This window comes from Scheffersomyces spartinae (genome assembly GCF_019049425.1).
Source record: "Scheffersomyces spartinae strain ARV_011 chromosome Unknown scaffold_3, whole genome shotgun sequence".
Classification (NCBI taxonomy): Eukaryota; Fungi; Ascomycota; class Pichiomycetes; order Serinales; family Debaryomycetaceae; genus Lizanozyma; species Lizanozyma spartinae.
In genome coordinates, this window is record NW_025065050.1 from 417,101 (window position 1) to 430,148 (window position 13,048).

General features: G+C 38.2%; 7 protein-coding genes across 7 annotated transcripts; 5 read left to right on the forward strand and 2 right to left on the reverse strand.

The window, feature by feature from the left end:
- Positions 1-135: 135 nt before the first annotated feature.
- Positions 136-711, forward strand: RPS21B (40S ribosomal protein eS21; the record flags this gene model as incomplete). Its single annotated transcript, XM_043194059.1, has 2 exons — positions 136-159; positions 472-711. 2 exons carry the CDS (start codon positions 136-138, stop codon positions 709-711), a joined length of 264 nt encoding a protein of 87 aa, XP_043051111.1.
- Positions 712-1,719: 1,008 nt separating this feature from the next.
- KQ657_003334 (glycogenin glucosyltransferase) lies at positions 1,720-3,528 on the forward strand (the record flags this gene model as incomplete). The annotated part of the gene is made up of 1 exon (XM_043194060.1): positions 1,720-3,528. The coding sequence occupies one exon, from the start codon at positions 1,720-1,722 to the stop codon at positions 3,526-3,528; it is 1,809 nt and encodes a 602-aa protein (XP_043051112.1).
- A 482-nt stretch (positions 3,529-4,010) lies between these two features.
- TIF (translation initiation factor eIF4A) lies at positions 4,011-5,204 on the forward strand (the record flags this gene model as incomplete). Its single annotated transcript, XM_043194061.1, has 1 exon — positions 4,011-5,204. The coding sequence occupies one exon, from the start codon at positions 4,011-4,013 to the stop codon at positions 5,202-5,204; it is 1,194 nt and encodes a 397-aa protein (XP_043051113.1).
- A 489-nt stretch (positions 5,205-5,693) lies between these two features.
- On the forward strand, positions 5,694-6,533 carry KQ657_003336 (uncharacterized protein; the record flags this gene model as incomplete). Its single annotated transcript, XM_043194062.1, has 1 exon — positions 5,694-6,533. The coding sequence occupies one exon, from the start codon at positions 5,694-5,696 to the stop codon at positions 6,531-6,533; it is 840 nt and encodes a 279-aa protein (XP_043051114.1).
- A 1,212-nt stretch (positions 6,534-7,745) lies between these two features.
- On the reverse strand, positions 7,746-9,065 carry MRS7 (Mrs7p; the record flags this gene model as incomplete). The annotated part of the gene is made up of 1 exon (XM_043194063.1): positions 7,746-9,065. One exon carries the CDS (start codon positions 9,063-9,065, stop codon positions 7,746-7,748), a length of 1,320 nt encoding a protein of 439 aa, XP_043051115.1.
- Positions 9,066-9,557: 492 nt separating this feature from the next.
- On the reverse strand, positions 9,558-10,532 carry KQ657_003338 (uncharacterized protein; the record flags this gene model as incomplete). Its single annotated transcript, XM_043194064.1, has 1 exon — positions 9,558-10,532. The coding sequence occupies one exon, from the start codon at positions 10,530-10,532 to the stop codon at positions 9,558-9,560; it is 975 nt and encodes a 324-aa protein (XP_043051116.1).
- A 151-nt stretch (positions 10,533-10,683) lies between these two features.
- Positions 10,684-13,027, forward strand: KQ657_003339 (uncharacterized protein; the record flags this gene model as incomplete). Its single annotated transcript, XM_043194065.1, has 3 exons — positions 10,684-10,707; positions 10,959-12,962; positions 13,007-13,027. The coding sequence occupies 3 exons, from the start codon at positions 10,684-10,686 to the stop codon at positions 13,025-13,027; spliced, it is 2,049 nt and encodes a 682-aa protein (XP_043051117.1).
- Positions 13,028-13,048: the final 21 nt, after the last annotated feature.

Consider the following 13,048-nt stretch of genomic DNA (forward strand, 5'->3'; position numbering starts at 1 on the left):
TACTGTTTTTGATGGTTAACGAAAATTTTCCATACTCCCAGTTGGCAGGAATAGTGAAGAGATATTTACTGAAAAAGATTCTTTGATAGCAACAGTTGAAAGCTCCATATACTTTATTACATATCATCAGCAAAAATGGAAAACGATAAGGGTCAATTAGTATGTACCAATGAGAACACCAATACAAGGAATGACTAAAGCAGAGAACCCGTGAAATGTTCCAATATAAATCGATGAAAATCAATGCACTATGAAGAAAGTCAAAAACGAAGAATGATAGTCGAATAGAAGAGTAAAGTAAGAGAATCAATATAATGATCTTGAAGAAGCACCCATTCAAGTCTCCAAGATGCTATTTTGAAACTACTCGATGTATACGTACCTTGTACTCAAAGTCCTTCAAACCCATGAAACATCATTATTCATTCCTGAATCCATGACGAAACGATTTGAATACTAACATTTTTTTAGGTGGAATTGTACGTCCCAAGAAAGTGTTCTGCCACCAACAGAATCATCAAGGCTAAGGACCATGCTTCTGTTCAAATCAACGTTGCTAACGTTGACGAAAACGGTAGAGCTATCCAAGGTTCCAACACCACCTACGCTTTGTCCGGTTATGTCAGAGCCAGAGGTGAAGCTGACGACTCTTTGAACAGATTGGCTCAACAAGATGGTTTGTTGAAGAACGTCTGGTCTTACTCCCGTTAAAGAGTATGGTCTTGCGCTTATGTACACTGTATATTTAATAAAATAATCTAGGTATAAGTATAATGTAGAGTGAAATGCGACTAAGTGCGAGTGCAGCATAGCTTAGTACTGGTGAACATATTTGCACTAAAGTAGTAGAGCTGTGGTTACAGTACTAAATGTATGCTGGCAGGGTACTATTTGCAGACAAGTGCCTATTACAGTGCACTATCATAAATGTCGTCGCCACTGTTTTGTCTGAAATGAGTAAAAAAGGTGTAGGAATATGGGAGATGCTTTATACTATACCAAAGACCCTGCATTATATCAACAACTTATAAATATAGTTATATCAACTTTACATTGAATTACATTATATAGAAGTAGTCCCGGTTATGCTCTTGTATCAACCATTGTTACTACATCACACATAGTATAGCCTACTGGTACTTGCTTTTCCTCTTATATGATTCTATTGTCTTACACATCTCCTTCATACAGTGCTTGTTCTGGCTCCCAACTCGGTTTAATCGCATACAAACCTACTCACCCAATTGGATATCGGATGATGCGACTACCCCACGTTATACCCTGTTAACCCCACATCTATTCTCCAGCACTTATACGGACAAGTTTCTGCCGTACTCAGCATAATATAAGGCAGTTATAAAATTCTATCATCTACTTTGTCTTTACCAATTGACCCACCAACCAACAGCCATCTGTGTAGTCTGTGTATATACTTGTTTACATTATTCCGTATAGGACTTTGACTACATCAAGGCTTTAGCATTTATTACCACACCCTATATACACTTTCTTGGTAAGCACATTGCTACCGATAAGATCCAATACTTAGTACCATCTTATTCTTTGTGGTGCAATTAGAAGGCGTGGACACATTTATATAAGGGATATACATCCATCTACTACTACTATACTATTTAATTTGTGTGTTGTACTATTGTGTCTCAGTGTTGTTAGTCAATTGGTTGCATTGTTTATACTCATTACAGTTTCCCTTTAGTTATGACCAACGCTGTGTTTACACTTTTATACCATCCCAATTACTTACCTGGTGCATTGGTCTTGGGAATAGTGCTCAAGAAACTTCTTGAAATCGACCCTATCGAGGCCACCACAGGGATTCTCATTGATAAATCTCAATTCAATGATTATCAAATACTGTTGTTAAGCCGTTACTATTCAGAATTGATTGATGTGGCTCCTACAAAGTCGGAATTGAAAGATAAATTGCACAATGATTTGGGAAGACCAGAATTGGATAAGACTTATACAAAGATCGAATTATGGAACTTACTTCATCATGATAGAATCCTTTATTTAGATTGTGACACGTTGCCTACCATTCCTAAGGATCCAATTGATCAAGGAACCATTCTTAACTTGTTGAAACTTGATTTCCCCACGGGGAAGATCATGGCTGCTCCGGATTCTGGGTATCCGGATATCTTTAACTCCGGAGTGTTTGCCTTGAAACCAAATACCGTTGATTACGAGAATTTGGTGGCTGCAAGTAAATTACCTGATGCTTCATTTGATGGTGCTGATCAAGGCTTATTGAATCAATATTTTAATAACGAAAATGATTGGATCAAAGCTCTTATTGAACTGCTGGTAGATAAAACTTCAACTGTTCAATCTACAACTACTCAATTGGCTAATTGGATTAGAATCCCATTTCTTTATAATGTCACTCCATCAACCCAGTACGAATATTTACCAGCTTATAAATATTTCACTGGTGATGAAACCATTGGAGGAGATCTTGAAAAGCCATTTGTTCCTACAAAGGATAAATTGATTAGTCCCAAATTTAAAAAACCTTCTAAGGATCAATTGGCTGAATCTACTTCCCAAACTAAAGGGAATTATGCTAAAACTGCATTTGAATATATAAATGTCACCGATAAAGTCAAATTGGTACATTTCATTGGTCCATACAAACCATGGAAAGTCAACTGTACTACTGAAGGGTTATACCAAGATTGGTGGAACTTATGGTTTGATGAATTTGGCCATCGTTCCATTGTTGAAGTTATTAATGAAGTAGCAAAAGCTGCAGCAGAAGTTGAAGGAGTTGAATTGGATCAAGAAGAAGGTGGTGTTTCATCATCTGGTCCGGTAGTAGCTGAAATTAAAGATGTTCGTATTGATCCTTACGATGTCTTAAATCCAGATAATTACCAACATATTCCAGATTTACCACGGTCAAGAGATGCTGCTTGGGATGCTACAAAGGAGGCTCCACCTGGAGCAGTTACTATCACTTGTGATAAAGCATCAACAAAAACTTCTGAGGATCAAGTTCTGCAAACCACAGATTTTTCTCAAATCAAACAGTTTGTTAATGCATGGGATGCTTCTGATGAAGTGGCTTTACATAGAGATGATTCAGCATCAGTGAATAATGCAGAAATCGCCAAAGAAAGTCCTGGAAGTGGAAGTTGGTGGTCTCATGCTGATTCCAAACCAGCAGAGCGAGTTTTCTATAATGAATTTGACTATAATCCTAGCCATATTTTGAAGCCAGTTTCCAAAGTTGAAGTTGAAGAATCAACTGAACCTTCCGAACCAAAAGGTCCAGCTGAATTGAATGATGAAATGGTCAATTTAACTGAAAAGTTAAATAAAACCGGTGTTTTTGAAGATGACAGTGGATTTGATGAAATATACCATGAGAACCAAACCCCAACTGCCTCTGATCTTGAGGAGAATAATCATCAAGAAGCAGAAGAAGAAGAAGAACAACCTCCTATTCCTAAGATCTTCCCATGGGAACATCGGAAATATAAGGCCGAAAGATCTTTCAACTAAATGATGATATTACAGGTATCATCAAGCCAATGCTTTCTCCCCAGCTTTATTTCTTTTTCAACATTTATATCGTTCATTCTATTCAATTCTATTCACTGACCATTACATTACCGAATTATAACTAACATATTACTTCACACACTGTAACTGCTTGCTTACATAAGACCACAATAATACATTAATGGTAGCGCGAGACATCATCTCATCTGCACACAACCCCCGTTACCCGCCACCAAAAAACCGTAGGCAAAAAAATTTTCCCTCTCGTTAATTTTCCACTCTATGGTGATCTCAAAAAGGGTTTGGAAAGGTAACAAAAACAATGCGGGTGGAAAATTTATAAAAAAAACATCTCTTCCCTGTAAATTCTTTTCTTTAAATTTAAGTTGCTTACTTTTAAATAACGTCATTTCGGTTGCATTAACAAGCACCCCCACCCCCACGTTAACATAGAATAAAAGAAAGAACCCCACTTGTCCATCATGGCTTCCGAAGGTATTACTGAAATCGATGCTGGATTAATTGAATCCAACTACGACAACATTGTCTACTCATTTGATGATTTGAACTTGAAGCCAAGCATTGTCAGAGGTATTTTCGGTTACGGTTACGAAAACCCTTCTGCCATTCAACAGAGAGCCATCATGCCAATCACCCAAGGTAGAGATGTTTTGGCTCAAGCTCAATCTGGTACTGGTAAGACTGCTACTTTCACCATTTCTGCTTTGCAAAGAATCGATGAAAACCTCAAGCAAACCCAAGCTTTGATCTTGGCTCCTACCAGAGAATTGGCTTTGCAAATCCAAAGTGTCATCACTCACATTGGTTTGTACTTGAATGTCACTGTCCATGCTTGTATTGGTGGTACTTCTGTTTCTGATGATATTGCTGCCTTTAAAGCTGGTACCCAAATTGTTGTTGGTACCCCAGGTAGAGTTTTCGATCTTATCGAAAGAGGTATCTTCAAGACCGAATCCGTCAAGATGTTCATTTTGGATGAAGCTGATGAAATGTTGAGTTCTGGTTTCAAGGAACAAATTTACAACATTTTCCGTTTACTCCCTGAAACTTCCCAAGTTGTTTTGCTTTCTGCCACCATGCCTCCAGATGTTTTGGATGTTACCACCAAGTTTATGAATGACCCTGTCAGAATCTTGGTTAAAAAGGAACAATTAACCTTGGAAGGTATTAAACAATTTTACATCAACGTTGAAAAGGAAGAATACAAGTTTGACTGTTTGTGTGATTTGTACGATTCCATTTCTGTTACCCAAGCTGTCATTTTCTGTAACACCAGAGCTAAGGTTGAAATGTTAACCAGTAAATTGAAGGAAGAAAACTTTACTGTTTCTGCTATCCACTCCGAATTGCCTCAATCTGAAAGAGATACCATCATGAATGAATTCAGATCTGGTTCTTCAAGAATCTTGATCTCCACTGATTTGTTAGCTAGAGGTATCGATGTCCAACAAGTTTCTTTGGTCATTAACTACGATTTACCTTCCAACAAGGAAAACTATATCCACAGAATCGGTAGAGGTGGTCGTTTCGGTAGAAAGGGTGTTGCCATCAACTTTGTCACTGACTTGGATGTTGGTATGATGAGAGAAATTGAAAGATTCTACTCCACTCAAATTGAAGAAATGCCTGCTGACATTGGTGCTTTGTTTGCTTAATTTTAATTATCATTAAGAATACATTTGAAAATCGGTCACATGGGTCTAGGCCATCAGTTAGCTTGTTTGCTTGCTTAATAGAGGCAATGGCTAGAAAATTGATTGTTATAATAAAGCGAGCATTTATTATGACACACTATTTTTTGCCATTTTAGAATGGATTTGAAGCCTCTGCATTGTTAATATTAATATTATTATTATTATTGTTGAATTGAATATCTATATAGCAAACGACATTTGTTGTCGTTGAATTTTATTTATGCTTACTGTGTAGCATTTTGTCTACCAATATGCATTAACCTACTGGGTTTTGTCATAATAATTATTATTGTATGTTGAATGAACATAATGTCGTCTAGTATCAAAACTTGAGTACCACACGACCCTCGATTTTTATTTGATCAAGAGCAGATCTAGTGTTCCGCTTTCTAAGATATAACTTAGGCATTGTAGTTGATAGCCATGCCTCTTGTGACAGAACCGTATAGGATGCCCGGATCATTCCCTGAATGTCCGCTTCCGGCTACATCCGAACAAGAACTCCATACGGCGTCACATGCACTTGATTTAGAACAAGAAACCAATTTCGTCATAGGAGAATCTACAAAGTCCAATGCAAGATCCCAGACAGAAATCATCCAACAATTGGGGTCCCTATCTTATATATTAGTATACTATCAACTGATAAAGTACTGTCACTTGGCATGCATGACTCCTGTGATGCTTCATTTAGCAGTGCAGAACATACTACGACCTAACTTTATAAAGTATGGGGTTGACGTAGTGGAGAGAGTACTACAAGATCCCAGTAGTCAAGAGTTAACAGGGCCAAATTTCAATCGACAAGTTTTATTTAATATGGTACGGAAAAGGATAATACAGGCAATCTACTGGAAACTGATATTTACCATATTGTATCATGTGATCTTTGTTGTATATTGGATGATACCATTGATACTGGATGGCCATGCAACTGATTTGGAACATGGAAGTTGGTGGTTCATAAGTTTCATTGGTGAAGCTATTAGTATGAATGTGGATAAGAATGGCTCTAATTGGAATATGGCTCTCCAGCTAGGGTTACCCTATTTGATCCTTACAGATGTGTTGATATTTATGATCCAATTAGTGTCATACCAATGTCTTTACGTTCAATCTACCCTTGTACCTCTGGCATTAAGAGTAGGTGTTGAAGGACCTAGTTTGGTCAAAATGTCAACTGACAATTCCCTACTGCCAAGGGACAATCAAGTGATTTTGGAAGATAGACTTCCTTTAACATTGACAGTCAATCTCTATGAGGCATTTGAGAAAGACAAGTTGTTTTAGCACTGTTGATCAGTGTTGTATAACTCTAAAGTTAAAATAATATTTATGATCAAAAATGATGCACTCGTATGTATTAGTTTTTCCGAATGATAGTGCCACATCTACGAAAGGCATTCTTCCATACATAATTAGGCTTCTATTTTCTTAGCTCGTTGCCACAGCATAAAGACGCGTCCATGTAACTCAAACTCGTAAAGCCCGTTATAAATTCCTACTATTAGTACTGTTCCTTCGCCTGCCGTATAATAGCTCCCTTGATGGCAATAACTACTGGTGTGTGTCTTACATAATCAGCTTTTTTTTTTTTTTGATGTTCCTATTGAAAGGTATCAAGACGCGTTTATCCGTTCCAACATATAAACCTACTGCTCTGCTCCTGCTTCAATCGTATTTCTTTAGGCACTACACTTTTTCACCAACAAATATCAAAATTATGACTATCGAACAAAAGATAAAGATGCAAAAACCAAGCGACACATTGAAAGTGTTTTTACGGTCAGAGAATGCCACTGTCCCCACTAAGGGATCTGCTCTTGCTGCTGGATACGATTTATATGCAAGTGAAGCCGGAGTTATTCCAGCTCAAGGTCAAGGAATCATTGGCACTGATCTTACATTAATTGTTCCATACGGAACCTACGGTAGAGTTGCTCCTAGATCCGGGCTTGCTGTGAAACACGGGATTTCAACTGGTGCTGGAGTGGTGGATGCTGATTACCGTGGAGAGATCAAGATTGTTCTATTCAATCACGCCAAAAAGGATTTTGTTGTGGAGAAGGGTGACAGAATTGCCCAATTAGTATTGGAAAAGATTGTTAATGCTGATGTTGTTACTTTAACTGCTGAACAATTTGAAGAAGAAACCACCACCAGAGGAGAAAACGGGTTTGGATCTACTGGTGTTAAGTCCGAATAAGATAATATGTACATATATATATATAATTGAATTTTAAATTAGTATAGAGTATAATCAGAAATGTGTCAATTATATATTCTTCTACTCGTATTCATGTATCGACACATGCATATCTTCTGTTTGTAAATTACGCAGTATTCTCCCTAAACAGCAACTCACCGCGTATTAAATGTATTCTAATAAATAAGTTTTTAGTATATAATCTCTTTGTAAGTACAACACTGTGTGTAACTGTGAAAGACGACCGCAAATGCATATGCACCTAAATAGCAGGAAAATATAAGGAATTGGCAACTTTAAACCTTTGTTTCTTCGTTCTTCTTTACCACTTCTGGTTCAGCTGGAGGGTCAAGTTCAATTTTCATTCCTCCCGTAGCAGATTCTTCCAATTCATCCAATTTAAGATTATCTCTAACTTGGTTGACAGTGCCCTTCTCACGTTCGTTTTCTTCCTGAATCAACTCTTCTTGTTCCTTCAAAGTCTGCAACTTGAATTTAGAATCAGCACCTTCTAATTCCAACTTCAATACATTATAAACTTCATCAGGAATAGACGACAATACAGCCAACAAAGCATCGTAGTATGATTGGATACCATGATCATTATCACCATAAGTATAAGTTGAAGATAAAATCAACAAAGTCGAGGGGATCTTCTGTCTCAATCTTAAATCTAACCAAGTAGATAAATCATCTCTTAATCTACCAGGAGAAACATCTGAAGTCTTGATCCCTCTTTGTTGACAAGCTAATTGTAATTCAGGAATAGTCAAGGAATCAACACCCTCATAATCAATAGATTTATCATCTCTAATGATGTTCAAAAGTCTATGTCTGATTTGATAACGTAAGATGGTCTCAGTACCAAAAGGTCTAAGGGACATGTATCTTGCCATAGCCACCAATTGAGGTCTAGACAAATTATCCAAAACCTGATCATTCTTGAAGAGTCTGGCCACACGCAACAAGTGTTCATGACTAGGAGTCCTTCCAAGCGAAATGGTATCGAAGAAGGACACAAATGCTTGCTTTTCTTCTTCGGTGATTTTCTTGGATAATTTCAAACCTCCGGATTCTTCCATAGTCTTACGAATGTATCCAGAGACCGAAGTTCTTGTCTTAGACAAAGAAGCTCTCTTTTTAGCTTTATCTTGAGAAGATTCATAAGTCAGAGGTAACAAATTGGGGAATACCTTCAATGCCACAGGTAACAATAATTCTGCAAAGGGAATAATGATAAACATAGCAAACGGTACCAATCTGACCACGTCAACAATAGTACGTTGTAATTGATTGGTTTCTCTTCTAGTAAGACCATATCCCGCAACCATTTTCACCAACAACCGAGTAGATACCTTAATTTCATACCCCAATAATTTGGTACCATTCCAATAATGATTGGCTTCGTGTTTGACCTTCTCCCAAAGACTCTTCTTGGGTTCACCACTAACAGGCACCACTTCTTTAGGAGGTGCCTTTACTATCTCTTTGGTCTTAGTGGTAGTGGTAGTGGTAGTAGTAGCAGGAGCAGTAGTCTTATTGGCTCCCACGTTCTTGGAGTCACTGCTGGACTTTGTGGCATTGTATCTGACGGCCGTTCTATTCATAACCATCATTACTGAAGTCGGACGGACTCTTAGAGCCATTGCCATCCTCCGCAGAATAATACTATTTTTCATCACCATGCTTGCTAGATTTTTGATGTCTAATGCTTCCACTGCTTGTGTTTATCCGTTCGGATTATCTTTCTCGTATATATACTTATGCTTGACAGCTTTACTATTCAGCCTTCACCCACTACCATACAAAAGAAAAGAAATTATTTGTACAAGGTATTGAATGTTTGTAGGTGTGTTGGAGGGAAACAAGTGCAAAATTTCGTCCTTACTTCATCCGGCGTGGTAGCGCACAATATTGTAAATTTCAAAGCTTTGTGACCACTTTCGGTTCTGGTGGCCGTTGCTGTTGGTGCTTGCCATTTGCGCGGATTACACGGTCATATGAACCGGGGATAACAGGGGATAAATGTTTAACCGCACATGTATAAACCGTTTCCATCTAGTTATAGGGATATAAAATCTATTCTATATTATATTATTTTATTTTAATTATTCTTCCAGTCTCTGAAGGAATTGAGGTTGAGCACTCTCACCAGAAACTCCCACAAGAACAACTTGTTTCACTACTGTATGGTAATCTTCGTCTTCACCGTCAAAGAAGATCGATAACCCATAACAAGTCTGGAATCGCACATACTTTAACTTACATTCGTACCATTGACCATCAACAAGTTTGCCTTCAAGCTTTTCATGATGGTGTTTTGTATCCAACACTGCTTCGTCGAACAGAGTAACTCTCCCATTGATTACGTTGATGATATTTGGGAATTGAGTTTCCGCGATGTCTTCTTCATCCAATGCTACACCTTCCACAGCAGTGACCTTCTCTACCTTTAATAACACCGAATATACCTTGCACACACTTGTGAAAGGTACGTAGAAAAGTAATTGCGAGTCAGCATCGGAGTACACTGGAGAATTCTCTTCAAGCTTAAACAACTGGTTAGCACTTGGAGCATCACCGTCTTTGGTTTGGACAGTCAGTAGTGGAGAGGCATTGAATGATACAAATTCACTCATAAGAATCTTTGGGTTTAGAATCTCATACCCTTTAGGTACAAGAGATTTCAACTCGTCATCATCGACTTTCATAAGCACGGCTTTGGCACCCGACCCCTTTCTGACCCCATCGGTAGCTTTCAAGGCCAATTGATCAAAAGCCTGAGTCAACTCACTGACATTGGCGGAAGAAAGACGTTTGGTCAATTCTCCACTTTCAAACACCAAGAACGTTGGAATAGAGGTGACACTATAACGGGAGGCTAATTCTGATTGGGCATCAATGTCAATTCTTACCACCTCTATGTTACCGTATTTGGCCGTGTTTTCGTACATTTGGTCGACCAAGGGCTTAATGGCCTGACAAGGTCCACACCATGTGGCGGTGAAGTTTGCCACCAAGTATTTGTTGTGGACCAAGCAGTCTTCAAACTCGCGGGTCGAAGTTATGAAATCTATAGGCATGATGACACGGAGAGACTGAGCAGACAGTAACGAACAGTAATCAGACAACAGTCAGAGAAAGTGTCTGTTAATTGTAGCAGTAGTTAACGTACTGTATAATTTTCCGTTATCAATTTTTGAGTCGCTCGTGATTCATACATAAGCCATCCACATGGCACAGACAAGAAGACACAAGGTACAAAGGATACAGACAGACATATATACAGATACAGACGTATATACATATACAGACGTATATACAGATAGAACCATCCCACTGCAATGGAAGAAGAGTCTCGACATGGTCTCTCATTGTTAAAGTTATCTTCAGTACGACCCACCCGTCGGAAGCATAGTCGAAGGAAGCTTTCTACAGGGAGAAAACCCACCAGAACCTCGCTGTATAACCATCACCATTCGAATGCAGTTCCCAACGTATTCACTGAGGTAGCACATAATGTATTTGATCCTCATGGTCGACTAGCTAAGCTAGCCAGAGGTAAGGTAGGAAACGATCGTGATGGTGCTGAAGAGGAAGAAGACGATGACGATAAATCGTCTATTGACAGTGTTCAAAGACACTGTCAGGACGACAGTTGTGAAAGCCAAGCGAATTGTGAAGTTGAGATATTTGAATCGTTATACCCAAATAAAGATGATGATGCCGAGAAGCCGACCCAAATAGGTTATGAGAGTCTTAATCTGAATACCATAGCTGAATCAAATGAGAATGGTAATGGACATTCTGCTACCGAGGATACGGAAACGGACAGAGAACGAATGAAAAGAGCCACGTTACTTACAACGTTACTTCTTGATATGAAAACCAATATGAAGGCCGACCATAATATCGTTGACCCTTCAGAAAGTATTCTTAATGATCAAAGAAACAACAGAGAGAATGCCACACAATCTGTGGTGGTCTCCAGAAGTACTTTCTTAAGAGCAGAGAAGGTTAAATCTATGATTGCCATTAAATATTTATATCTTCAAAGAACTTTGGATTGGGCAAATGCTAACGAAGATATTAATCTCCATTGCCATGTGGAGGGGGTTTATAATCCCTTGCAAGTGATCCGAAATCGAAGGGTTCGGGCAAAGTATAAGGAATATCTAAGACCACTTTCATTTAAAGAACTTCCATTGGCTTCAAATGTCTTTAGCAAGCATTCTATTAAAGATTCCAATTATGCTATGCTTTGGTCGATTGATTTGACCGAACTTATTGGAGATCCGATTTGGCGTACTTATCATTGGAATGAACTAAGAAACCCTCATGGCAAGCTCTGGTTCCCTCCAGAAAAAAGCAACAGTAACGCTGCTGTTGATGGAGGACGTATTAAGTTGCATGATAAGTTGTTTGGACTAGAGGATGAAAATGCTCAACAGAATAACCTGAGCCAACCTTCATCATCGCTTTCAGTGGATGAACTCATCAAACCAACAAGATCCAAAAGCACTTCTCCAGTTAGAGAAAGACTCAGAGATAAAATAAATAAAAAAATGTGGATAGGGTCATCTCATGATTCCACAAGTGACATTGAAAGAGTGGAGGAGATGAATGACGAAGAAGCGAATGTGAATGACCACGACCACAACGATGATGAAGAAACTGAAGGACTGAAAGGAGCTCTTAATGATAAAATTTCCCCTCGCAAGGAAAGTAGTAATGCTGAACCAGCTGCTTTGAAGGTACCTCCAGTAGTTGTGATAAACTACGAACTACCAGTAGCCCAAACGGTCGACTCTTCTCGCAGTAATTCTTCTTTGGATATCCATGGTATTTATTTTAAGCCCGTGGAAAAGGACAAAGAAAACGAAGTTGAAAAATCTAAAGATGACAATGAAGATTCCTTGAAAGCGACTTCAAGCGAAGATGATAATAAAGATTTGGATGATGATGAAACACATAATTTACCCGTTGCCATACCAATTGAGAAGAGTATTTCTGGTATACTGCTGGAACCAAAGAAAATTCAAGATTTGGAAGAAATAGCCCAAATAAGATCAATAATGGAGAATTTAGCTCTCATTAGAAAAGTTGCAAACATAAGATTGCATTATTACTACGCTGTATATCCTCATTTGGCAAATTCTGTTATAACCAGGATTTCAAAGATTATTAATAATGAAATGTCAATTGTCCATGAAAAGTCAAACAAGATTGCTACTCAAGATTTACCAGCTCAAGAACGAATGTATATGACTTTTCTGGCTCAAATCCAAGACATGTTGCATATGATAAACGACAAGTATTCAATTCGAGTGGATAGTTTGCTTAGTAGTAGTGACAGATCTATTGGTGAATTGAATACATCTGTTTCCCTTGAAATGAGAAAGGTGAATGAAAGACTTGATAAGCTTCATAACCAATTAATGGGTCGTTCAATTAGGGATAGTTTTGGTGTAGAAACTTTGAAAGGTAATTATGGGGAAAGTGGTGGGTATCAGGTTTTATATACCCTAATAGAGAATTCCATTATAATAGTTCTCAGATTAATTTGGGTATTGGTTAACATTTATAAGATTCTCTTTTA